The sequence below is a fragment of the Aythya ferina genome (assembly GCF_964211825.1).
Source record: "Aythya ferina genome assembly, chromosome: 12".
Classification (NCBI taxonomy): Eukaryota; Metazoa; Chordata; class Aves; order Anseriformes; family Anatidae; genus Aythya; species Aythya ferina.
Genome location: NC_140308.1, coordinates 10274520 through 10299626, shown reverse-complemented (window position 1 = coordinate 10299626; position 25107 = coordinate 10274520). Strand labels below are relative to the sequence as shown.

Below are 25107 nucleotides of genomic sequence, written 5' to 3'. Positions count from 1 at the left end.
GAACATTATTTTTGTTTCAACAGTTCTCTGCTGTTTCATGACAGTTTAATAGCAGCATTAGCTACAGAATTGTGCTGTTGCATAGGAGCTGACATTCTGTTTTCATTTCTAAAAATCGTTGTCAGTAATCAGTACTTCTATACTGTTTTCTTACACAAAGGCGTCACCACTACCTCTAGTAGCATAGTGGGCTATGCTACTAGACTTCAAAAAAGCAGCAAATTCATTGCAAGGGATTTCAACAACATCAGGAAGTTCCTTCTTGAGGAGACAAGGCATTGGGCTTTTTGTTCTTGTTTACGAGGGTAACTTCACAGACATACCTGGAGTTTAGGGATGGAGAGGAAAAGAATGAAAAGAAGGAAGCCATTTATAGGCATTAGTATTCAAACTGGCTTTCTCCAAGCCTCCTCCTCCCTCTAAAGAAAACACATAGGGAAGCACACGAACACAAGTAGCTGCAGGGTCTAGCAGCGCCATTTGTCACTGCCAAGATTCATCAACGATATGGGATTACAAGAGGGAACAACTTAAAGGTTAAGGATTTATCTAGAACATCTGAAACAGATACTAAACTGAGATTTATAGCAAAGTGCTTGATGAAAATTAATGTTTACTGTCTAAGCTATCGTTACACTGGAAACAAAGGAATTCATTCCTCTGCCAGGAGCCACCAGTTACCTCTTCCACTGGTTACCAATACTTAAGAACAGGTACATATGTTGAAGGTTTTGCATTTTGACTTTACTGGGCAGAAAATTAGAAAAGAAAGTTACACCTACCCCAGTACATTCACCTGGGTGGAACATTACGTGCATGGGCAAAGGCTTTGGAGATGCCTGCGAAAGACAGGCTTTAAGTGTCTGAATGTGGTTCACTGACTACCGAGACCAAGACCCTAGGAGCAATAAAGGCTTTTATAAAAGCTAATAAAGCTAGCTTTATTGGTTTTGTAGAGCCATCATCAGCATTTTCCTTTCAATATCTATCTAATGACATGCTTTTAAAAAGAGTTATAGGCTTGTAAAGATCAATGAAAAAATAACGGCCCGTGAGCAGAGGCATTACAAGCCTGCCATCCCCACGTCCCTGCTGCTACGCAGCTTCGCCGCGATCAGATGGGAGACAGGGGCACGGCGGGACTGGGCAGGCTGCTGTGCAGGAAGCGAGCCACGTGAACCAGGCAAGTTTTGAGCCTCACCACGTAACCCAGTTAGGAGTCACACGTAGTTGTGCAAGAATACATTCTTTTTAATATTACACCAGAAAAACAAATGCTTTCATGTACACTAAAAATAGTGGCGTCAGCTATAAAAAGAGAAGAAAAATTGCAGATTTCCACATTATGCTCTTTGCAGGAAGCGTACTTTTCCCATCCCTCAATTTGGACAATGAAAATCAGCTAGAACATTTTCTGCTCTTATTAGATCATGTTTAGCAAGATTTAGGTTCTTAGTGCTGTAACTTACAGTCTTAGACACTGCACAGATTTTATTTAATTTAAAAAATTCAATTGGAATTAAATCAGCATTATTCTTATAAAAATAATGGCTACAGTAGGTTTGTTATTACCTCTATTTCAACAAAATATTTATCCTTAGAAAAAGGCAATTTTTATTCAGTAGTTTTGAACTAGTAGCAGCTTTTTACATGTCAAATACCTAAATGTTTGTTTGGATTAAAGGAAACATTAAATACAGGTAAGTATTATTAAAACTAGCTGGAAAGAAAAAAAAAAAAAAAAGAATTTTTGCTTGCCTCAGGGTTTCTGCATTACTTTAGTTTAGTATTAAATAATAATCTAATTCAATAACAAAAGAATTAGGGTTTCTCAAGCCCTGTATAGTCTTAAGACAAGAGAAATCCCTACCTGGATTTCTAGTTGGGTTAACATTTATTCTCTATACAAAGCTACATGCAAATAAGGGAAAGTGGGAAACATTCAAAACATTACAAATCCTAATAGGAACTTCTTTGAGACATTTGCATATATTCATTTTAGTTATTGTGATGCCTTTAGGGTGTAGATAGAGCAGAACCTGAGAATAAGCAGGAGACAGCAGGGAAAACTGATGCACGGCAATAAATACAACTATTTCTTTTTAGAAGACTTGAAGTATGTTTTAAGGAAAGAAGCTAAAGCAGCTAGTTTTAGATCACTGTAGCCTTAATATAAGACAAAGTTCTCCAGTGTTCTCTTACAAAGGTGAAAATATTACTAAAGGTAACCAAAGCAGGCTTAAACAACCTTGGCTATGCAGATTTTCAGAATACAACCAGAACCTAGTGTTTTTAAAACTGTTAAAGCCTCATGATTTAATAACCTCAGAACATATCTCCATCTGCATTAGTCTGAAGCATTCTACAGAACCAAATAAAGTTACAAACACCCACCCTAAAAATCATGCAAGTGGCTCACATATACACAAAATAACTTTTGTAAGGAGTTTTTGTTTTCATTTTCTACATTGGTTAGTACACAGTGACTTTAGGCCAGAGAGGCTGGGAAGCCAAAATGCTGGCTAGTAACACTTAAAAAAAAGTTTGTGAGTTCCCCAAGCTAACACACCAGCATGAAGCTGGAATGGCTGGTAGGTGGAAAAATATTTCAGTATATTGGCAAGAAACAAGCTTGCTAAAGACCACGTTGCTTATCTTTCCCACCGTGTATTTCTGTTATTACAAATGTAGTTTGAAAGCCCTGTCTGAAGAGTCTGACAGTCACCAAGGAAATCACTCCTATTGCTTCCTCCAGCACTTGCTGTCAGTCGGGCAATTACCACCTTCCCGAATGGGGGAAAAGGCAAGTGCTGTAGACAGGCTGAAGCCCCATTTGTTTATGAGCAAAACCAAGCTATGGGTTCAAATTCCAGAGGTAAAGGGAGATGATTTTAATGATTTCTTCATATATTTGTCTAGAAGATCAGTACTGCAGTGAAGGTATGATTTTTTTCAAAAGTTCTTCTGAAATCAGCATGAGAGGTCTCAAGAATATACTCTGAAAAATTTTGTGCAAACAAACCAAATGTGCAAGCAGTTATGGGAAGGGATTCAAAGCAATCCATTTTCTCCAAGTTAATGGAATCTTTGTCCTGCAGAGAAGAATTTCAAGTTACCTGAAATCAAAAGAGATGTACCACTTTGAGCTCATTTCAGCTGAGAAGGTTTAGAACAATGGTAAAGATAGGAGCAAATCTAAGGCTGCATGAAAAGCATAAAGACAATTACTGCTAAAAGGGCTTAGTTTAAGGCAAAGCTAGATTTGCATCAAGAAAGAGACGTTTAAATTCATTCTAAATGGCGATTCAAAATATTATCTCATTCTGATTTAGTCTATGTTATATAGTTTTTGACATCTTCGCTTTTTAGATAATTAAAGCTTCCCCTACAGGGCATCACAACAGTTATAAAAATGCTGTCCCTTTGTAAGGGAGGAGAAAAGGTTGGAAAACAGTGAATGTGTGAAACAGCAATGCTCTTTTCTGTAAATCATCTTGCTGGTTTAGTTATTCTTAAGGCAGAGATATAAAAAAATAAAAAAGATGACCAACACATGATTCTGAATATTTTTAAGGCATATTTGTATTCCTAAAGTAAGATTCCCATTAAAACTAAAAAGAAAGTGACCATTTTGTTAAAGCAAACAAATATTTACTAACTTAACATGAAAAAAAATTGATTTTTGAAAACTGCAGTTTTCCAAAAGATTTGGATTCAGTGTAGCAGCACAAATTTCCCAACAGTTTTGGAAGGGAAAGTACTGTGAGAGGACACAAAATGAGTGAACAGATTAGGAGACCAGTTTACCATCTCCCACAAAATTAATAACAATTACTACTCTAACACTAACAACTAGTTTTTAAACTTACACTTCCAATTCTGATGAGAGCAGCATATCTTGTGATAGTGGAGTTCTGAGTTTTGTTTTTCGTTTTTAATATTCCATTTCTGAACAATAATTAATAAAGCTGCAGGAACTCAGCCACTGAAGTAAAAATACTTTATCGCCCCCATCCACCTCTCAGTTCATATGGCCCCTTCCTGGACTAGTGTACCATTCTAGATGCTAGAAAAATTAGGCACTACAGGTAGTTAAGAGACTGCCAAAGAAAGGCAAATATATTAAAACCCTGCTGGTTCCTGCAGTCCAGGCAGCGGGCTGAACAGGCAGAAATGGCACCTACAGGAAATGGGGAAGATTGACCAAACGGAGAATGCCTTCCTTTTTTTCCTCCCTGTTATAGTATCTGTGACCCCTTTTAAAGACAAATGTTGCTCATTCAGGTGTGGAGATAAAAAGAACAATTGCCAGTCCTCGCAGAAGGCTCTCTCTCACCCATGTACCTGAGGGTATACTGCCACACCACTGCTGCATCTTCCCTTTTACTTCTGTCAGCTGGAGAAAGGAAGGCAAGCGCAGTGACCTGGCAGAGGCAATGACTAGTGAAGCTAACAGGAAAAAACATGTGGATAGGGAAAGTTTTTCTCCTTTAGCAGCAGCTCCTTGTGCATCCCATCCAAAGCATTTGTAGTCACACGGGAGATGCCAAAATGGAGATGTGGAGGTTTGCTGGGCAGTGTGTGGGGAAAGAGGCACTGAAGCTATCCGCACAGGAGGGAGGCCAAGCTATGGATGGACCGTGAGATAACCAGCTCCTATTGGTAAGAGCTGTAAGCAGCAGTTAGCAGAGCAATTGTCCTCTAAGCCCTACTCTTGCTGAATTGGCTTATATGAGCCACAGGATACAATGCTCCATTAAGCTCACGCCATGTGTTCTGTAGGCACATGAACCTGTCCAACTCAAGCAGGCCACATGAAACATTAAGAAAACCTTAGCAGCACGTGCCCATATTTACCATAGCCTAGCAAAAAAGAGTTTAGACCTACAGAGAGACACCATTCCTTATCTGATAGCAAGCGTTTGTGGGGTGTTTTTCCCATTTCTACCCTGAGTAAGTTTGTTTCAAGTCTTACTGGGAAAAATCTGGAGCTTTTCAGTCTCTCTCCCCGTTTGGTACCCTTTCCTCAAGTAACTATAAATTGCTTCTTCTAGGGTTGCCTAGGGTTAATAAGTTGGAGATTTCTCAGGCAGCAGAATTAGTACTCAGAATCCCATCCCATCCACCACAACTAGAGAACTCCTGTCCTTTAAAAATCCCTTCTGTCTTCAAGCGCTGTCCCTTACACTAAGGTAAGGAGACATTTGACAAATTGTCCAGACATGAGGTTCTGCTTCCCAGGTGTCTAACTACCAGTTTTCATTGACATTTACATAGCCAAGTAGAAAACATGAAAACCAAACTGCCACTTTACTGATGGAGAAGTGCCTGCTGATATGCCTAGTGGCCCCCAGAGACAATAACAATATCTGACTGCCTCTTAGACCTGCTGGGATTGTTTTGTCAGGCATAGGCACCACTCTTTGCATCTGAGTTTTGATGGAGTTTTATGCTATCTGGCACTATAACCTTGAAATCCTCCAAGGTCTTTGACACATCAGCATTGTTGCTTGTTTCTTTATTAATTGGACTTGAGAACAGTTCACTTAATTTGTGCTTCAACTCGGTCATCTTTAATTTCTTAAATTCCTTGAAACAACATTACAGCATCTGGAGGCTTCACCGTATTAAAACTATTCCACCCAGATGCCTCTAATCTGTTCTCACTCCTCTGTTTTAAGTACGCTTCTTACAGCTACCTTAGAGAATGCATCTCCGATTTCTTGGAAAAGCACCATTATTATTTTCAAGCATGTAAAAGGTGAGCTACTGCCACATCACACACTTCTGGTGAAACATGCTGCTAAAGACAAACCCCTCAGCACAGTGCCCAGAGTAGGAGAACAGTCAGGGGAGGTGGAGGGTGATTACAACTCCTTGTGCAGGCAGAAAGCGTACCATTTCGGAAGATGAACTGCACACTGGACACATGAAGTATGTCATGAATACAGATGAACTCCCATGTGTTAAATGAATACTGGAAGTAGTCAGAGTTTTGTTTTTGAACAACACCTTTTCTTTCTCTTTCTTACTGATACAAAAATTAATCCAAGCAAATTCTTATGCAAACATTCTTCTACCAATGAGTTATTAAAGGCTGTATGGAGATTAAGTGCAAGTGAGCTCCTTCACAAGGGAAAGGAAATCCTCCACAATGAGAAGTGGTAGGACTCCTCCACTCAATGCCAATGAGAAGTGCCTAACGCTACTACTTTCCAGATGCACATTCGTCAAGAATAGAAGTCCTGGCAAAGACCTCAACCCCTCATACTCAGCTCCCAAGGAACATTACCTGCTTGTTCCTCACATCACAAATCAAAGTCTGCCCCAATAACACCCATCTTGCATCATACTTGGTAATTAAGTCACAGATGTTAACTTTCTTTTTTGATAGTACATATTGGTCACATACCAGGAAGACTTGTCAGTAATTAAGCATTAGAAAAGCAGAAAGAAACAGTATCAGTTCCAGCTAATTGATCGCAACACAACACTGTACAGCATTTGGATGCACATCTGTGGTATTTGATCCATGGTCAATCTATCAGATCAATGAGCTTAGTCACTCAGAGGCATGTCTGCATAGATCTGCCTTTCAAGTTTTGCCTGCAACCCTTTTTTCCCCATTTGCACTCTCCCTCCCCCAAAGAGACATCTCTCCATAGTGACATGAAAGCAGTCCAAAATTGTACTCATCTTCCTTTCTTCCCTCCACTAGGAAGGCCACTGAAACTTTTGCACAATTTCTTGGAACATTTGTGGGGTTCTATGTGAGCTGTTCTGATCAACTCACTCCTTTCTCCACTACAGTCACAAGTTACACACAGTGCTTGCCTGGGGTTCACTGAAGCTCCTGCAGTTACCTGAACAGTCTGTACAGGATGCAACACGTACATACACTGCTGCATTTTAAACTTAGTTTTTTACTTTTTAATAAACCTTGAAAAAAGCGTAATGTCCTTGTCAAAGTCATACTATGAAGGCTATTGCTACACAAGTATTAAAAATGAGACTGGAAAATAACTGAAAGATATTAAGTAGATATAACTGCTGACAGTGCCTGAAAGCTACTGATTGTAATTAACAATATTCCCAGGAATGGATCCATAGAAAGAATAAGGAATGCAATAGCACAGGATTGGCTTTCCTTCTTTCTTTGAAAATTCTTATCAAATGCAAATTAAGTCAGAAAATTTCACTTGCTAATAATTGTATGTAAATAGCAAAAAAATAAACAAGTAGTGTTACCTTCCTCATAATAAGTTTATAAGGAACTGCTTCTTGTATTCATTCAAATTAAGCTTGCATGGTAAAGTTACTATGCACTTTCCTTTGCTTTATTAGCTATCCAAGAAACAGACCAAGTGCAAGTTACATAGCTGGTAGCCAAGGAGATGGAAACAGGGTATTTTAGAATATAAGAATATTATGAAAAAACAGTACGTGTCTGTGTAAGGGCCTACATATATGTTCTACTGTTCTGCTGGAAGATGGAACTGGAAAATCCTGATAACTCTTTGAGCAACATAACAGTCTTCTCCTCAAACAACTTATGAACTCAGCAATGGAGTAGTAGGTGGGTGAAAGTCTCATTAAAAGTCTGAATGCAAATGAATAACCTTATGGACAAGACTAACAGCGTAGCTTAAAAAAAAAAAAAAAAAGGAAAAAAAGACACCAAGCAAAAACCACTCAGATAGCAAAGAAAAAAACTTATTGACATAGGACTTCTTACTAGCGTACTTAATTCTAAAATACTTTCTGCAAAACAGACAAAGGGCAACTTAGGCCAGCGATAAAAAAGCTTTATGAAAGGAAAGCACAGTAGCAGGCAGATAGGCTGGGTATCTCATCCAGGTCTCTGGAAAGCACTGTATAGATAAAAATATTACAAAGATGGTGGCCACATTTAGAAGCAATGGGTATCAGCCCCATGCAATGATCATTGACTCCAAGAACGCTTCACTAGAAAAAAAAAAAAAAAAAAAAAAAAAAAGCATAGAATGCTGTGTACAAAGGATGGCCCATGTCAGAAAAAGTCAAGAGGCAGGAGTACTGGCCAGAAGCAAGCTAATCAGGAAATCAAGAGGGAAGCAACGACAGGGAGGTAGAAGCCACAAGTCAGTGAGCACTGCACTTCAGAACGATGACTGCACTGTTTCGCTCGATTCTGATGTACAGGACTGGTTACTGCTACCACAAACGAACTGGGAATACCAAGTTTCTTGACAGTATTAAAGTCCTCAAGTGACAAACATTAGAAGTCATTTAATGTGTGTACTGATCTCTTCTTTGGTTTGCCCATTTGCAATTTTTTCTTGTTCAAACTGATGGATGAACCTAACAATTATTTGCAGGGTATGCTCTTCAGAATTGCATTGCTTTCCCCACATACAGTACTTCTGTCCTGAGACTCCCTAACATCATTAAGATGGAAAGGCATTTCAGCCACAAAAAGCCAGAGTAATTGTGCTTTAATCAACTGAAGTGCACACAGGTTTCTACTGCCATACGTAACCCATGATGCAAGTGCAGCATGGTACCGTGTTGCCTGCTGCCTATGGGACAGAAAAACTGCAAGTTTACCTGGTTTCGAAATATGAAGTATCTGTTTTACTTAGATTCAATGCCTACCTCTCTGAATCTGACTCTGATCAATAAGAAGCACAAGATCAATATGAAACAATTCAGTTTGTGCACTTAGAAAAGTAGAAAACGAGGGAGAAGATGGCTTTTTTTTTTCTTTTTGAAGTATCCCACTACGCCACAACCACTTAAGAATAAGTCACTTGTCAGAGTTCAAAGTTTCTAAAATACATTGCATTTCAGCTATTTAAAATAGCATGTGTGACAATGATGGGATTTGTTTTGAATCAAAAAGCAAAGAACTTGGGAAAAACAAGTTTTCTGATTTACAAAGGAGCCTGCATATGAAGGAAGGCTTATTAAACAAAAAGGTAAAAAAAAAATAATAATAATAATAACTTAGTAGCTTGGCAAACTTCTTATCCCTTCCCAAATGAGAAAGCAGCCCTTTATTCCACCAGTTATGCTTAACTGCTTAGGGCTCTCAAGGTTTGGCTCCTTTGGAGACTGGGAAATGGCCAGAGAAACATTCTATCCATCCCTTCCTGAGCAAAGGAAATCACCACCAAACCTTTTAAGAAGTTTGCAGCTTCTTTAAGTCAGTAAGATGGACTTAAGAATCAGGTTCAATGCCACTAAGAATAATCAGAGGTTGACTTTGCATACCAGAATCAGAGGCATAAGAACAGAAAAAGGTTTAACAGGATGCATGGCAAATGAACAGTTTTTATTTAATGCATTAAGAAAAGAAACAGATTTATTTTCCGTAACACCTTTATGCAATTTATCTTTTATTAGACAAAATCCAATCTTGTCAGATGTTGCTGTTCATTTGTGTACGTCTGTAGAGCGTGGAATACCCCACCTTATTTTTCCCTATAAGAAAAGATTTTTCATCCTCGACTTTGCTGCCAAGGACAATAGTAAAGCAATAGAACATGAGTAAGCAGTATCAATTAAAATGGAGTTAGTCAAACGCAGACATTCTTTGTTTTGTAATGATTACAAGCTTCACCTTTTGTTATGCCCTCCAAAAGGCTGGATCACAGGCAGAGCAGACACTGACAACTCTTTATATAGGGAAAGAAAGGTACAGGGACAAAAGTTATTGGGAGGAACAGAAGCATGAACAGTCAGAGCAGGAAAAGTACAAAAGGAAGTGCTGTAAACGTTAACAAAAAGATGTCATTGAGCACTGGAGAGGAGTCACTAATTGCATCTTCTGTGTGAAAAGCTGGAATGGTAACAACTCTACATCACAAAATGTAGTAGAAATAAAAATTACTAAATGGTACATACCTTAGCAGTGGCTGTCAGAATAAAATTACGTGACAGTTAACGCTTAAGCCTCCCACACCCCCAAAGAAAAAGGTGCGTTCCAAGCAAGCTCCTCAGTAATTCACTCTTACAATTCATACGGAAATAGAATCGTTCTTGTCACATATAATCATTCCGCCACCAGATACAAAAAGGTGCTACAGGAGTAAAGATGCTATGGAGACCTGGTTTGATTGCCTTCACCTGAAGAGTGACAAATACATTCTTTGGTCAACTATCAGGAGGCTCTGTCTCCCTGCATTCACCTTGCCATTGACAGAGAATACAGTAAGGTTTGTTTGCATCATCTTGAACATTGCAACAATCAGTGTAACATTAGACATGAGCTGAAGTTAGACACTACAGTGTCTCGGAAACACATGACTCCACAATTCTCTGTAAAACAGAAGTGCTTGTCCTGTCACTGAGCATCTAGCTATGACAATGGCTCAGTACTGCATCAGTTAACCAAAACATCACTGTAAAAGTTTACTTACCTGTGGAAAATGACACTGCATACTTTCAGCTTCACTGAGGACTTAGAGATGTTAGATTATATAGACTTACTTTATGGATTCACTTCTTTCTTGATACACAACCAAAGATGTCCTACCATTTTGCTAAGCCTTCGGTACCTTGCCTCATCAATTTCCCCCTATTAAAACGAGGTACTGAGTATGTAGCTTAGATTGGGACTTTAAAGGTGCTTTGTTTTTTTCTTCAAAAAATGTTTTTTACATATAAAAAGGAAACATGCATAGTAAACAAAACAGATACACACCATATATAATTTTTCCTATTGATTAGGCCTCCATTTCAATATAAAAGCATTTTCTAACAGTTCTAGTTAAAAAAGCATTCTAAGCATGCACACTGTAGTTTTAACATATGTGAAAACAAACAGTTCACAGAAGCAGCAACTGTATTTTTCCACTTTAATGAGTAATTTAATTAAAATATGTAAACAATTAGACATTGGAATAAGTTAGGATAAGAAACGTTAAGTTCATGTATACCAGCACAAGCTAACAGTTCACCTTTTTTTCCTTTTTGGAAATTTAAAGTGGTCTGACCAATATTTTTGAGAAAATCCTTTTGAAACTAAAGATTTTTCATGCTAATCAGAATTCTCAGTACTAATCCACTACTGATTCTGTGGTTAAGTATGTATTGTCTTCTCTGAATAAGCACATAAAACTGAAGTGCATGAGAATAGGACACTTGACACAGATGTTCATGCAATGATATTAACAGCCCTTCCAGAGTATATGTATTTCACAAATCAGCTAGGATGAAGCAAACAAGTATACACTGCTCACAGAAGTCCACTAAAGGGAAAGAGTCAGATGCAGACTTGAAGTTATCATTTTTATTAAAAAATATTTCAGCTGTAGTGCAGTCTCAGAACAGCGGAAAACACCAGAGGCAAACCAAAATTAGGTCTTGAAACAAAGACAGAGGAGAAGGCAGAGAGGCAAAGCTATATAATATTACACAGGGAAGATGAAGGCCCTTTTATTGTGTTGCTAGTAGCATTCAAAAAAAAGAAAAACTCACAATGGGACTGACTATATGGTAGGACTGGATGAAGCATAAGGCTCATATTTCGTGAAGACAACAAAAGCAGTCATATAACATAGGCCAAACTCAGGTCTGGAAATTCATGGTTGCACAAGGGGAAGAGAAAAAAAAACACCATTAAAACTGACATAAATTACATACAATTGATAGAATGATGGCATCTCTTGGCTATTCTGTCTGAGCATAGTGAGATGTTGGTCACTGTCATGTCCAGCACCAAACACTTAATGATCACTAACTTTACCTGGACACAGACACCCGTAGGTTATTTAAGGCAAGGAGAAATTACTATCCATGTTTCTTACCAGCTCTCAGATATTATTGCCAAAATGCAATGATGCAGTGTAACGTTAAGTTTAGATTTGATTAGCAGAGTAGATCTGTGCAATGTAATTTCCCTGAATTCTCCATACTTGAGGGTTTTTTCCCCGTGTAGCTTTAAATCTGAAGTGACAGACTGTATCATGAGAAAGACAGCTAAAAGAAGCCAACTCTTAGAAGTCAAATTCAGAAAACATTGAAGAGATTGGCAAGTGCTTCACCAAACATTTACATTGAACATGAATTGTTGTTCTGATTATGTGTTAACACCAATAAGCAAAGAATCATTTCTAAACAGTTACTCATATCCCAACAGCATTTATTTTTAATTTTTCAAAGCATACAGTATGAGTGCAAACTATTTGTCTCTAAAGCAAGCTACCTTTATGAAACAGTCCTACAAAAACACTCAACGATAGGAAAAAACAGCTCTCGTACCTGCTCGTTAACATCTGTAATGCCTAGTGCAAGGCAACCAGTTTTAAACTTCTATAACCCTGACAAGGACACGATAGACTAGCTCTGTTTCTCCTTAGAATATACCTCCTTACTTTATTTTCCAGCTAAATGCTTGTGCAAAGGAGCTAGAAGGCGGCTTAAGACTCCTGTAAAATGTCCAGAACCTACTTCTGGTGAAGTAAAAATAATAATACGCCCCTTGCTTTTAATAGTCACGTAATTGCAACATTCCCCATCCACCTTGATTTTATTGCTAACAAATTGCTGTAGTGGAATTAAAGCTCAAGCATGAGCCAAAAGAGTGATGAGCACTGATAGATGAGCTCTAAGAGCATAGAAATACCCTTAGCAATCTGACAGACTCTACTATTAACAACAGTTTGTAGTTCTGATAAAAAAACATGATTAATCATGTAAGTTGGACTAACTACTTTCACTGCAATAAACTAAAATTGAACCACTGTGCATGCCTAGTTCTTCACAAAAACTTTCATAGTACCATGAACATTAATCTGGACTGAACTATTCCAGTGATGTTTCCACTTACAGTGGAAGGTGTTACAAAGCACTGTAATTGTCCTTGTCAAAATGCTGTGGATTTGTAATGCAGATTTATTAAACTGAAGCAACTGACAACAAGGCTAGCAGTGTTCTAAGTTGAAAAGCCCTAAAATAATTAACAAGTGTTTCCTATTATTATACTTAATAGAGATTAGGAACAGCAAAGATCATACACATCTCCTAGAGCTGCCTTCTAGCATTTTTGCATCTTTATCATTATATTTTCCAAGTAGGCTCCACTGTAGAAGCCAGAAAATGTGGCAAAATATAATGTGTTTTTCCTCTAAACTCTACAAGCATTTACTTACTTACACATAACTCCATGGTGCATTTGGTTTTACAGCAAAGGATAGTACTCAATGCGAGCTACTATTATGATTAAGTAATACTATCCAAAGTTTGGGAAAATTTAAAATGTACACAAAGAACAGCATTTATTCAGAGCTCTAACCTGTGATCCAGAGTTTCTTGTTCTCCTGTTAGCTGAGGTTAAGCAATGAGTTTTCTTCCATCTCAGTTTCCCCATCTGTAAAAGGGAAAAATAAAAAATAATGACATTTAATCCCTTCCACAATTGCTTTGACATCTATAAAGAGTCCTTCAAAGGAGTGTTGTTGCTATGAGCTGCACATCAATTTAAATTCATCGTTGGTCTGTATCATTGTACTAACAATAACTTCTATTTCTGTTTTCCTTTTAGTAACTGAGATGATACACACTGATATTAGTCAAGAAAAATTAAATTGTTTGTATTTTTAAGTAATGACTGTAATTTCTTTCTTTGTTTAGGGATAAAATATAACATGGGATTCCAGCAACCAAAAAAAGTAAGTTTCCACAAGTATATAAGGAAAATTGAATCCATATTCGAGTACAGAGTAAGGATAGAGATGGCTCAGATAACACTAGACTACAGATGAAGCACTGAAATGGAATGATGCTTCAAAGCTTTGCCATGAAGTACAAATTTGCCTTTTAAAACATGAATTTTATAAGCTACACAACCTTAGTTTTATTAGTTTTTTTCCCCTAGACTGGATATTGCTAACAGATACTGTAAACTTTGCATATTAATATTGTGTGAAATCACACTGAGCAAATGAGTGTCTTGAGAGACACTTCAAAATAGGCTAAAGAAAACTCCTGGTGAAATTCCTCCATCTAGTGGCTGCTAGCACACTGACAGCAGCAGTGAGAGCCCACCGCAGCTACTCAAGATTTCAAGCTCAAGTGCAAAGTGTGCTAAGGAACAACTACACAGCTGGCAGCCAGTGAAATCAGTGTCAGTGGCTGACATCGCTCCATCTCTACAGTTCCTGCCTGACCTTCTGGATGAAGAGCTGTATTGACAGAAGACATTCAAATCATGGCATTTGAGTTTCACAGAAAGTGTAGGTTATCATCACCAGTGCTGTGAATATCTCGGACGTCTGAATTTGATAACCTTGAAATACATGCCACACCATGAGTAAATGATCAAGTTTCTGCCACTATGAAAAGGGTAACAGATAGAACTACCATGTCACATCTTCTGTTTTACCTAGACAAAAACTTTAATACACCTTTGAATACTGAAAGCAACCTCTGAAGATAAGAGCAGAGTAGAACAATCATTCTTGACAGCTGAATAGGGCCTCGTGTAACAAATTGTCAGTTGGTTTCTCAGCCAGCACATCACACACCACCTCTACCTGAACAGCCAGCAAAACAGTTTAGAAACCAAAGTTCTGCTACAAAAAACTTGCACAGTACTCACGAGTTTTGTTTAATACTGATGTGTAGACTTCACTATTCTTCCAATATCTTATTTTTGAAGCCACTTAAACACTATTACGGAGCAAGTAGAACTGCAAAAATCTGAAGTTTACAATTTATAAGACATATAAACAAACATTAAGTGTTTTAGATAAGCAATATACATTGCACAGCTATATCTGCATCCTCTGTTGAAATATTCCCTGGGGTTTCATGTGCCATTCAGCTCCCAGGTGACTCCTCAAAACAGGAATGACAAGGAGTTACAATGTCCAGGACCCAACTTCAGTTGCAGAGGCACAGACTTGTAGACAGGGATTTAGTTCAGCTGCGTTGAGAAGCAGGAAGCAATGGAACATACGTGGGCTGTGTGCAGAACATAGTATCAGCCAGTGAGATCCACCTGATGAAAGAGACCAGGTTCCTGAAAGCCCGTACCATAGACTCACATGGCTTACTGCTTTCACTCCCCTACTCCCACTCACAGCTTCATTCTGACTCCTCCTTGCTGCTCATCAACTCTTAATTGCTCTGGTCCCAGACTCATCTCATTTATCTCCCTTTGGGTTCCCTATCCATGCTGCTTTCATCAAGTCCTCTGCCTCTCTACAATGCCTCCATCTTCTCACTGCAGCCCTTTTTGCTTCTTTCTTCCCACTCTTGCTCCCTGCCCGTCCTCACTCCAGAAGCACCATTACCTTCCCTCCCTCCCATCAGCCCCGGAAGGCTTTACTCTGCACACAATTGCCCTCAGTGCAAAGAGAGCCTACAGAAAGAGCGAGGGATGAGGGGGAACAAAGCAAATAAAACAGATGTGTGCTTTATTGGCTGTTTATTTATTTACTGTCTGTTTTAAAACAAACAACAAGCAGTCTGGAATAATTAAATAAGTCCTCAAAATATACCAAAATTTCCACAAGAAGTATTTAAGACAGCATATCTAAGACAAAAATCTATCAAAACCTAGGTGCAGGCACCACACAAAATATAGTAAAACCCAAATCTGGACAGCACTTTACCACCTCAGGCTCATCTCAGCCTTTGGATTGAACATAAGCACAGGGCAAGATAAGAGAAGTCGCTACCAGTGTGTGAGCACAGCACCGAGGACTCTCGGCAACGCACTCGGAGCTGTATGAATAGATCTACATTAAGTTGCACAAGCTGTTAATAGTGACAAACAGTTTCTCATTTAGTAACATCTTTCATCTATTTTTCCATCAGGACTGCGTTTCCAGCAATAACCGGGATAGAAGATTAAGAAAAAATACTGCAGATGGAATAGCGACGGTAAAGCTGAGCGGTTCATTACACCCAGCTGAAAACGTGCCCACTAAGCTTCAGAGCACAGACAGACGGCAAAGCAGCATAACGCTGGGGAAAGACTACGAACAGCAAGGTGAGGAAATTAATTCTATCAGGCTCCATAAACGGAGAAGGAGATTCGTAATTAAAAAGAGCCCGATCCTGATTTCCATGAATAGCTCCACTCTCAACTTGCCCACACTGAAATCCGAGGACAGAAGTAACAGCAAGTGGAAAACTCTCTATCAGATCCAAAGCGAAAGAAAGCAAATAATGAGGGAAACTTGTTCAAAGTACAAGAGTAATAATAGGAGAATAATCACTCCTTACCATGTTTCTAGAATATTTGTAGAAGATAAATACAGAGTTCTGTACTGCGAAGTACCAAAAGCCGGCTGCTCTAACTGGAAACGGGTGCTCATGGTTCTCAACGGGCTGGCTGCTTCCACAAAGGACATCCAGCACAACACAGTGCACTACGGAAACTACTTAAAAAGGCTGGATGGGTTTGATCGCAAAGGAATCTATCACAGGCTCAACACTTACACCAAGATGCTTTTCATTCGTGAACCTTTTGAAAAGCTGGTGTCAGCATTTCGGGACAAGTTTGAACATCCAAACAATTACTATCACCCAGTTTTTGGCAAAGCGATCATTTCCAGGTATCGTGTCAACGCCACCAAAGAAGCACTAAGGACAGGCTCTGGTGTCAAATTTAAGGAGTTCATTCAATATCTCCTGGACGTACACAGGCCAGTGGGTATGGATATCCACTGGGATCATGTCAATAGGCTTTGCAGCCCATGCTTAATAGACTATGACTTCGTTGGGAAATTTGAAAGTATGGAAGAAGATGCAAACTTCTTCTTGCACTTAATTGGTGCTCCACAAAATCTGACTTTCCCTAAATTCAAAGATAGGCACTCCAATGAAGAAAGAACTACCACTAAAATTACACAACAATACTTTGCACAGCTTTCTCCTTCTCAAAGACAACGGAGCTATGACTTTTACTATATGGATTATTTGATGTTCAACTACTCAAAACCTTTTGAAGATTTGTATTGATTTGAGAGCTGGGACACTTCCACGATCACATCAGCTGAATTGCATAACAAATCCAGGTGGCTTCTGTTTATATACACTCCTCTGTTAGTAAAGAATTGATTGAAGAGCAGGAAAACAAACTCGAAACAGAACATAAACGGTTAGTGATGTTTACACCTTCACCTTAAATGCCTCCTTTTTCAAACCATTTTTCTATAATTTCTCCATGTGAAGTGTATGTATATACATGTGTAATACTATACGTCAGGGCTCCCAAATAAAGCACATAATTTTCCATGCTGGTGTGGCTTGTGTTTGCACTGGGAGGACAGTTTGAAATTGAATTCAATGCAGATGACAACTCTACCGTGAGGCCAATATTTTAAGTTCTTTACTGTTCATAAAAACAAGTCTTTGAAAGTTACAAGGTAGCAAGGAAAAAAATACACTAAGAAATATGTATGTTTCATCAAATTCTGCGAAGTACGAAGCCATACAATGAACAGGAATATTTGAGGTTGGTCATATAGTTATTTTCTCCTAAATTATGAATGTGAGGGAATGAATATGAGTATCAAACTATTCAAAAACATTGGTGAAGACAACTAACACTCAGTCACCATGCGAGTGCAGTATTAAACCAGATGTTGCAATTCAGGGAGAGAGGATGTGTTCTCCCCCTTCAGTATTTCCCTTACGGCAAATTCATCTGCAAGCAGATAAAATGCAGGCAAACATTTGCATCTTTATGCATGTTATTAAGATTCTTTTAATCCTTTGCATTAACATAAATCTCTGGTTTAATCTTTATAGTCACCAAGAGTATCACATCTTTCCTTTATAGTAACAAGCAGGAGTAAATGCAACTTCCTGTCCAACAGGATAATTCTTTTCTTTGCTGCAAACAATTACATTTGATGTCACGAGACGAAAATATTCCAGGTGGTGTAGTTCAGCTATTTGTTTTCTATACTTCATAGGAGACATTTTTATCTAGAAGAATTCTCCTGAGAATCAAATACCAGATCTTCTACTGCTCTTGTAAGTCTTCACACCAACTCTGTATATGGTATCCTTGTCTATATGTTCTTTAATCACTTGGAATAAATGATTTCATCATAAAAGTTGGAAGGCCATATTAGAACAAGTCTTAAACTCTACAGGAATGCTAAACTTGAATGCCTCAGTTATTTCTATAGTTTGCATTTTGCGACCAAGATCAGAAATCCACTAAAACCTACACTGTGCAAGCGTACAAACACCTAAGAAACAGCTGTTTCCAGATAGTTCTGTAATTACACGACCAAATCAATAAAAATTTATTTATACAGTTTGTTTCATACATCACAAGTATTTACACCCCATGTCATTTTTGCTTTGTAAAACTTTAGTAGGGGAAAAAACTGTATTGAGAATTTACTGACAAATGCTTCACATAACTGACATCAGGATTTCATTCCTACAAACCTGTTCTGCTCAGAGAAGAGCTGTGCATGTTAGGAAGGTAACAACTTGCACTGTTCCATGAAGCCAGTTACCGTTCCATTCCCTGTCTACCTCCTGCTCCTCATCACTGCCTTGCTGTTGCAGCTAGCCTAGCCTCCTGTCCTCCTTTCCACCCACTCAGATGCTCAATGTGTTCACATGACCAGGGAACAGCCTTTTCAAAGTAATTTTTTGTTAACATAAAGTAGGCTGGAGGCTACTCAACTGGGCTGTTCTGTCAGACAAGTACTGTTGATAACCTCCCTTAACAGATCGCACTGAGGGATATTGGGGGGAAAATTAGGCACCTTGATCTCTTCTAGTGCAGAGGAGAGCATCTATTTTGATAGTGGTGGAAGGGTTTTTTGTGCATAGTCAAGAACACCACTGGGAATTTGAGTTATGCCATCCTTATTTAATGATATTAGGTGTTCTAAGAAGTGGTAGTACTCAAGTGGTGTAATTTATTTACCTGTAGGTAAGGAAGCCACAAAGGCACCTAAACAAGGAACGGGTATAATACATATGTCAGCCCTCAGTTTATTTTTCAGAGTCTGATTTTATCAGGTACCAAAGCAGGATGGTCTAGCAGGGCACAGCACGGTAGCACTGCTCCTGCATGGTAGCACTGAACTCATTCAAGCCAGCAAGTGAACTCCCACTGAGGGAAGAGCCACAGTGGCGCTTACTCCAGTACTGCTGCAGCAGAAGAGAACACGTAGGCTCATAGTTTAGCTCCACGATGTGGCCAAAGCAAAGCTAGAAAACATTTATATTCAGCCCTCTGCTAGTTTTAGAGACCTCTAAGGGAAATATTAAAGAATTTAAAACTACAGCTAGATTCATAGAGACCTGACTTTCTCCTCCTACTTCCTCCTCCCTCACCCCATGTTTTCACCTGAGTCTACATATGCAAACGAATGGGTAGAGCCACAAGGTCATGTTTACACCTGAAAAACTTTGGTGGTAAATTCACACTAAGTGCTCACTGTATGAGTGGAGAAAAAAATACCCACAAAATTGCCTTTCTTATATCAAGATCTGATGCTTTTTCTACCCCCAAGTGCTTTTTCACTCCCCAAAGTCTATTTTACTTAAAAACCTGTACTAGTGCAACAGAAGCTAATGGCACTGGGGGGAGTAAAGTTTTTAATGACAAATGAAGATGTAGGTTTCGGCAAAATTTTATTTTAAACAATCATTTGTTAGCCCAAATAAAAATAGACTTAAACGATGTGTGTGGTTACAGCAAGCTGTGTGTAGGGAGAGGTGAATAACTTACAGAGAAAGTCCATTTTCATAGTTCAAATGCTCTCATTTTTGACAGACACACAGCATAAGAAAAGTCCAAACGCACATGCTGCTTGTACCGCACAGTACATTAATGCTTCGTTTCTTTGCACTGTATCTCCCATTTGGGCAACGCTATTACCGACAACAGAACCATGAGCACACATCACATAGATCCTTGTATAATTATCTACTTACATACACGCATACAAAGTACATGGAAAATCTGTGCAAATAAATTATACTAAAGGTATCTAACAAAACAAAAACTTTGGTGTAAGAATACACATATTAGTAGAAATATCTCCTCCATATATAAACTATAAAATGAATACAGGGAATATAAAACATTCATTGTCTATTAAACAGTTGATCTTTGTTTCTTTGTGCAATAATTACAAGTCAGGCCAGCTCAAGTAGTGCAACATTATCTGGAATTCTGGATAAAAAGTTTAATTATTGCTATTATAGGCACTGGTTACTGGAAATCACTGCATTGACAGACATTTTCTTCCTCCCAGCAAGAAATCACACAGGTAGCTGGGCACAGTCCAACCAAACACTTGGAAAAGCAACATAACCATGCAAATCGCAGCCTAATCTATTCACTTTAATTCCAGTGATACCAGAACAGCAGCATCTGCATGAAGCAGTAGGTTTTTCTTCCTCAAAGCACAACATGAGAGACAAGTCACAGCACAGCCTGCCTGAGCTGATATTGCTTCAAGGGATTATTTTCAGGTTGGCGTTATTTGTGGTGACTTCAAAGCCTCAGCAGGCACCTGCACACACTTAAACAATGACTTGGGAAGTGTCCCAGGCTTCATATGGCAAGATGCATGTAATTACTTTTCATCCCAAGAAGGCAGCTACTGGTTAAGAAGGGTGAGCAGTTTTCTTAGCTTTCAGCAATGGTGCCTACCAGACAAGCCTATAAACAGTCACCTCTAACGGCACGATATGCTGGAATCCAGTATGAGACAGATTTTACAACAGCTATACTCGTGACAAATGATACCTGCCACAGGTAAGTCGCTTTTGCCCAGATTTCTCAGACCTATCCATTCAAATAAAGGTGACGAAAATTAAACTGCCATGTGTCTAGCTGCATGTTTAAAGTTTTAAGAACGGCAGGCACAAGTTCCACTTTTCAATTAAATCCTCAAGTATGCAGAAGTGTTATATGCTGGAGCGGTAAGGACAAAACAGCATAGAACATACTGACACCAAACGGGAAAACAGACGTGATTAAGCCTTGCTTATTGCAACCACGCTATTTGGATAATGTATTAGGGAGCAACTAATACAGTTAATTGTGACTCATGCCAGAGAATAAAAGTTTGCTTTATGACTAGTCTAATAGAAACATTCAGCCTTTACAATTGTGTTTTCTGGTCTGGTTTAATAAAGGACTCCAAATAATTAGTTTAAAAATAACACTTTTGGAAGTCCCATGCCTACACCTAACTCAACGGACAATTAACTTACATGTAGAAAGAAGCATAGATATGCAACACCTTCCACGTGGGCAAGTCTTTAAATGTCATTTTCCAGGCAGGTTGTATCACGGTGAGTTTTACCCAGCTGTGAAAGTTCTTTCATGTTCTGCAATCAGCACCATTTTTGCCACCAGCTTTTTTTTTTGTTGTTGTTTTTTAAATAAGCTGAAGACAATTGAACAGAACTGCAGCGGAAATCAATTTTTCCATTACATACCTACCTTGTGTGAGACTTGAATTCTTCTATTACAATACTGCTGGCCTTATGTTTCCCATTCTGCTTTATAAGACTATCCGTGATGTTTTCTAGCAGTGTCATCATTTTTTCTTGGAGCTTAAAATTATGCTGTCAAGTTAAGAAAAATGAAAGAAGCTTTCACAATCCAACTTTTCCACAGTTACTCTCCCTATCTAGGATTCCTGTCCAGATTTATTTTCACTTAATACAGGAAATTTCCTCTCAACATATCCAAATATAAGTAATGTCACCAGCTGCAAAAGGTGTTAAGATTATGTTCAAGCAGAGGGAGCAGCAGCATGGGAAGCAATGGCCTAAGGCGACTGCATTATAAGAGCTTGTCCCAACCCATTAAACACTAGTGGAGGTGGCTCCTTTGCTAACAAATGAAAGCTCCAGGCTACAGTTCACCTTCAGATACAAAGATATAGACTAATGTACATTATGATCACAAGAACAAGTTATTTTATCATTGTTTTAAGTGTACATTCAGTCAGCATAACCATTTCTGGGTAGCACAATGTAGCCACAGAAGTCGCACAAAGGTGATGCCAGCCCGTGTACAGATACACACACTGAAGACCATAGAGCACGGTTTTAGCTGTCTGTTTCTATAAAAGGTCAAACAGCTGAACTGTTTCTACAGTCTTCATTCACAACACTTGTACACCCAGTAGTAGTCATCGAGTATACTAATGCTTAGGGCAGGTAACTGGGAGAGTTGGCCTAAAATTCATCAGGTCTAACTCAAGTCATCTGACTGATACTGGATCTTATTTCCTACAACTGCTCTGCACATATCTCCCCATATCTGCTGCTGAGAAGTATTCAACTATTCCTCACAACAGTGCGATCATTAGAGCTTTTCCATGGCATTTCATTCACTGAAATCAAAGCCTTATTTTTAATTAATCTACAGCAACAGAAAGGGTCTTAGCCGGATGTGGGTTTTTTGTTTGTTTGTTTTCCAGTAATGTCTCCATTTATATCATAAAAGGAAACTTAATATCACAAGTCAGTCACCACAGCACAGGAAATCTGAACAACAGAAAGTAGATAGAGCAAGAGGCTACAATATTTATACAGTCTAACATGAGAGTCCTCCACTGAAATCCATACAGACATGAATCTTGCCCAAGTGACACTGCATATACTCATCAAGGTGATGCTGTCTTTATAAATCATGCATACAGTGACCATTTCAAGCAGTGCAGAAAGTGCAGCAGACATGAGACAGGTTATCAATCTGACAATTTATCCATGTTTATCTCTGCACAAAAGGATTTTATTTTTATCACATAAGATTAGTCTGAGAACTTCATTAGATCATTCCACCAAAATTGAACATCAGGTGCATATTACAGTCTGTGGAGCCCAGTCATTAACAGAAGTATTTACCTCGGAGCTCTTTCATGAGGAGATTCAAAAATAGCTATTTGGAATGAAAAGCAGAGCCTAGCCATACTTGACCAAAACTCACTGCTCAAAAGCATTCAAGAATGAATTGTAATGAATGAGTTGTAAAATCAATTTTAGTAAAACACAAGAGAAAGGGATAGTATATACAACCTGAAACTCCAGTGATTTGATTACAGGAAGGGCAAAGAAACAAAATACAAGGTCAGCAAAATTCTATTAAACCCTGTTAAAAAAGGAACACTCCACATTTTTATTTCTGCCCTACTAGCTCTAAAATAGCATCATGACACTGACCTAAACATTTTGTCCAATGCTAACTGGACCACCATTACCCAGTTGCTCTGGAGTAACTGAGTTGAACAGAAAAACAACTTGCTAAAGCTGTATCTAGGTAAAGGCAATTGTGAAGATGGTAAGAAAAAAATAATTCAATCAATGCCAAAGTGACAGCAAGTTGAGTCAACTTGTTACAGTCAGGCTAAACAGGCTGCAATACCTCTGACTGCACAGGAGAGCCCAACAGAGTCAGTAACATTGCCATTTTGGACTAGCAAGACACTGAAGACAAAATTCATCTCACACTGGAGGTGGTACATACTCAGAAGTGTTGCATCTCTGATGAAACTTATTTCTAAATGAATGGGTTTTCATTGGTATCTGGACACTCCAATTAACTTAAAGGGCTTTGTAGTGACAGTTTAATTCAGTGACAAATGAGTTCAGTTACACTGGTGCAGTGCAGTTGAACCCTTGCCCCTTCCCATGGAAGATGCATTTTTAGTTATTTTCCAGAAAGCTGCATTACCCAGAAAGGTCCCAAACAGCATATGCCAAATTTCCATTTTCTACCTTTTCCACAAGAAGCTATTTCTCCCTCACTGCTTACATAAACTAAGAGAAACTGATATCCAAAATTACTATAAGGACTTGTTCTGAACACCATCTCCCATTCCCAAGCATGGGAGAAGCTTCAACCTCAGAAATAAGTTTCCTTGCAAATACATCTGGTTTGGCAAAACAAACTGGAGTAACACCTTCCAAAACTCTGGGCTCCCCAATCCAACTGACTTTCACAGAATGGTTTGGGTTGGAAAGGACTTCCAAATATCACATAATCCCTACCTCCTGCTATGGGTAGGGGTAGGAACACCTCCCACCAGGTTGCTCAAAGCCCCATCAAACCTGGCCTTGAACACTACCAGGGATGGCGCACCCACAGCTGCTCTGAGCAACCTTTTCCAGTGCCTCACCACCCTCATAGCGAAGAATTTCTGTACGTCTAATCTAGATCTACCCTCTTTCAACTAAAAGTGTTAACCCCCCATCCTATCACTATGCACCCTTGTAAAAAGTCCCTCTCTGGCTTTCTTGTGGGCCCCCTCTAGGTACTGGAAGGCAATTATAAGGTCTCCCTAGAGCCTTCTCTTCTCCAGGCTGAACAACCCTAGGTCTTTCAGCCTATCTTCATAGGAAAGGTGCTCCAGCCATCTCATTGCCTTCATGGCCCTATTGAACTTGCTCCAACAGGTGTGTCCTCCTTATGCCGGGGGCACACAGTTTAACATGAGTTATAAATATATGACCTGAAACAGGTCTGCCTGCCTTGAAAGTCAGTGTTCATAACATGGACACACATCATTTGAGCGCAATTAACACCTGTGAAGATACTCAGCCTCGCAAACCCAAGTTTGTGGAAGAAATGCTAATGTGAATTCAAGTATATACATCTGCACTTCAGTTCTGCCTTCACTGACTGTTTGATTGGTAATTAAGGCATATTTGGTTCCAGAGATATAGGAGAAAAAACTCAATTCCCAAAGGAAGACATCAAATCTAAGCCCAAGGTTATTAATCACACTGCCACTAATTGTATATAAAGTATTTTTACCCCCTCCAAATTTTTTTTTCTTTAAATATTATGGGATTTTAAATATGTCACAATATTCTGGATATCTTGATTAGATCTCCTTTAATATACTGCCTCAATAATTTGTAATTTATTTAACACCACTATAAATCTCACAGAAATGAAGAACTCTTACTAATCATTAAGATTAAGTAGAATTTTTAGCCTGACTAAACTAGCAACACAATTTGATAAGGAGGATTTTTTTTTTTTTTAACTGCCTTTCTTTTTTACTGCCTTCTTGTAATTAAAGTTTCAACCAGGGTCCCATTAGGCTGATACTGCTCCTCCTGTGAATCAGATAGACCCTCAAGTCTTCACATTTTCAGAGTTAAGTC

The 25107-nt window shown here is 38.7% G+C and overlaps 2 protein-coding genes across 8 annotated transcripts in view; one reads left to right on the top strand and one right to left on the bottom strand.

Moving 5' to 3' along the window:
- The window catches only part of CHST8 (carbohydrate sulfotransferase 8), a 176691-nt gene extending 159464 nt beyond the window's left edge, over positions 1 to 17227 (top strand). For all 7 annotated transcript variants that reach the window (XM_084533820.1, XM_084533816.1, XM_084533822.1 and 4 more), the window contains 2 exons: positions 13615 to 13652; positions 15805 to 17227. In XM_084533820.1, coding sequence (XP_084389946.1) covers positions 13615 to 13652; positions 15805 to 16953 — 1187 coding nt within the window. In that variant the 3' untranslated portion in view covers positions 16954 to 17227. The remainder of the gene's footprint in view (positions 1 to 13614; positions 13653 to 15804) is intronic.
- Positions 1 to 25107, bottom strand: part of LOC311443550 (uncharacterized protein) — a 167971-nt gene that overhangs the window by 129245 nt on the left and 13619 nt on the right. The window contains exons 4-5 of the mRNA XM_084533833.1: positions 21428 to 21552; positions 13277 to 13351 (exon numbers count right to left, since the gene is read on the bottom strand). Coding sequence (XP_084389959.1) covers positions 13277 to 13351 — 75 coding nt within the window. The 5' untranslated portion in view covers positions 21428 to 21552. The remainder of the gene's footprint in view (positions 1 to 13276; positions 13352 to 21427; positions 21553 to 25107) is intronic.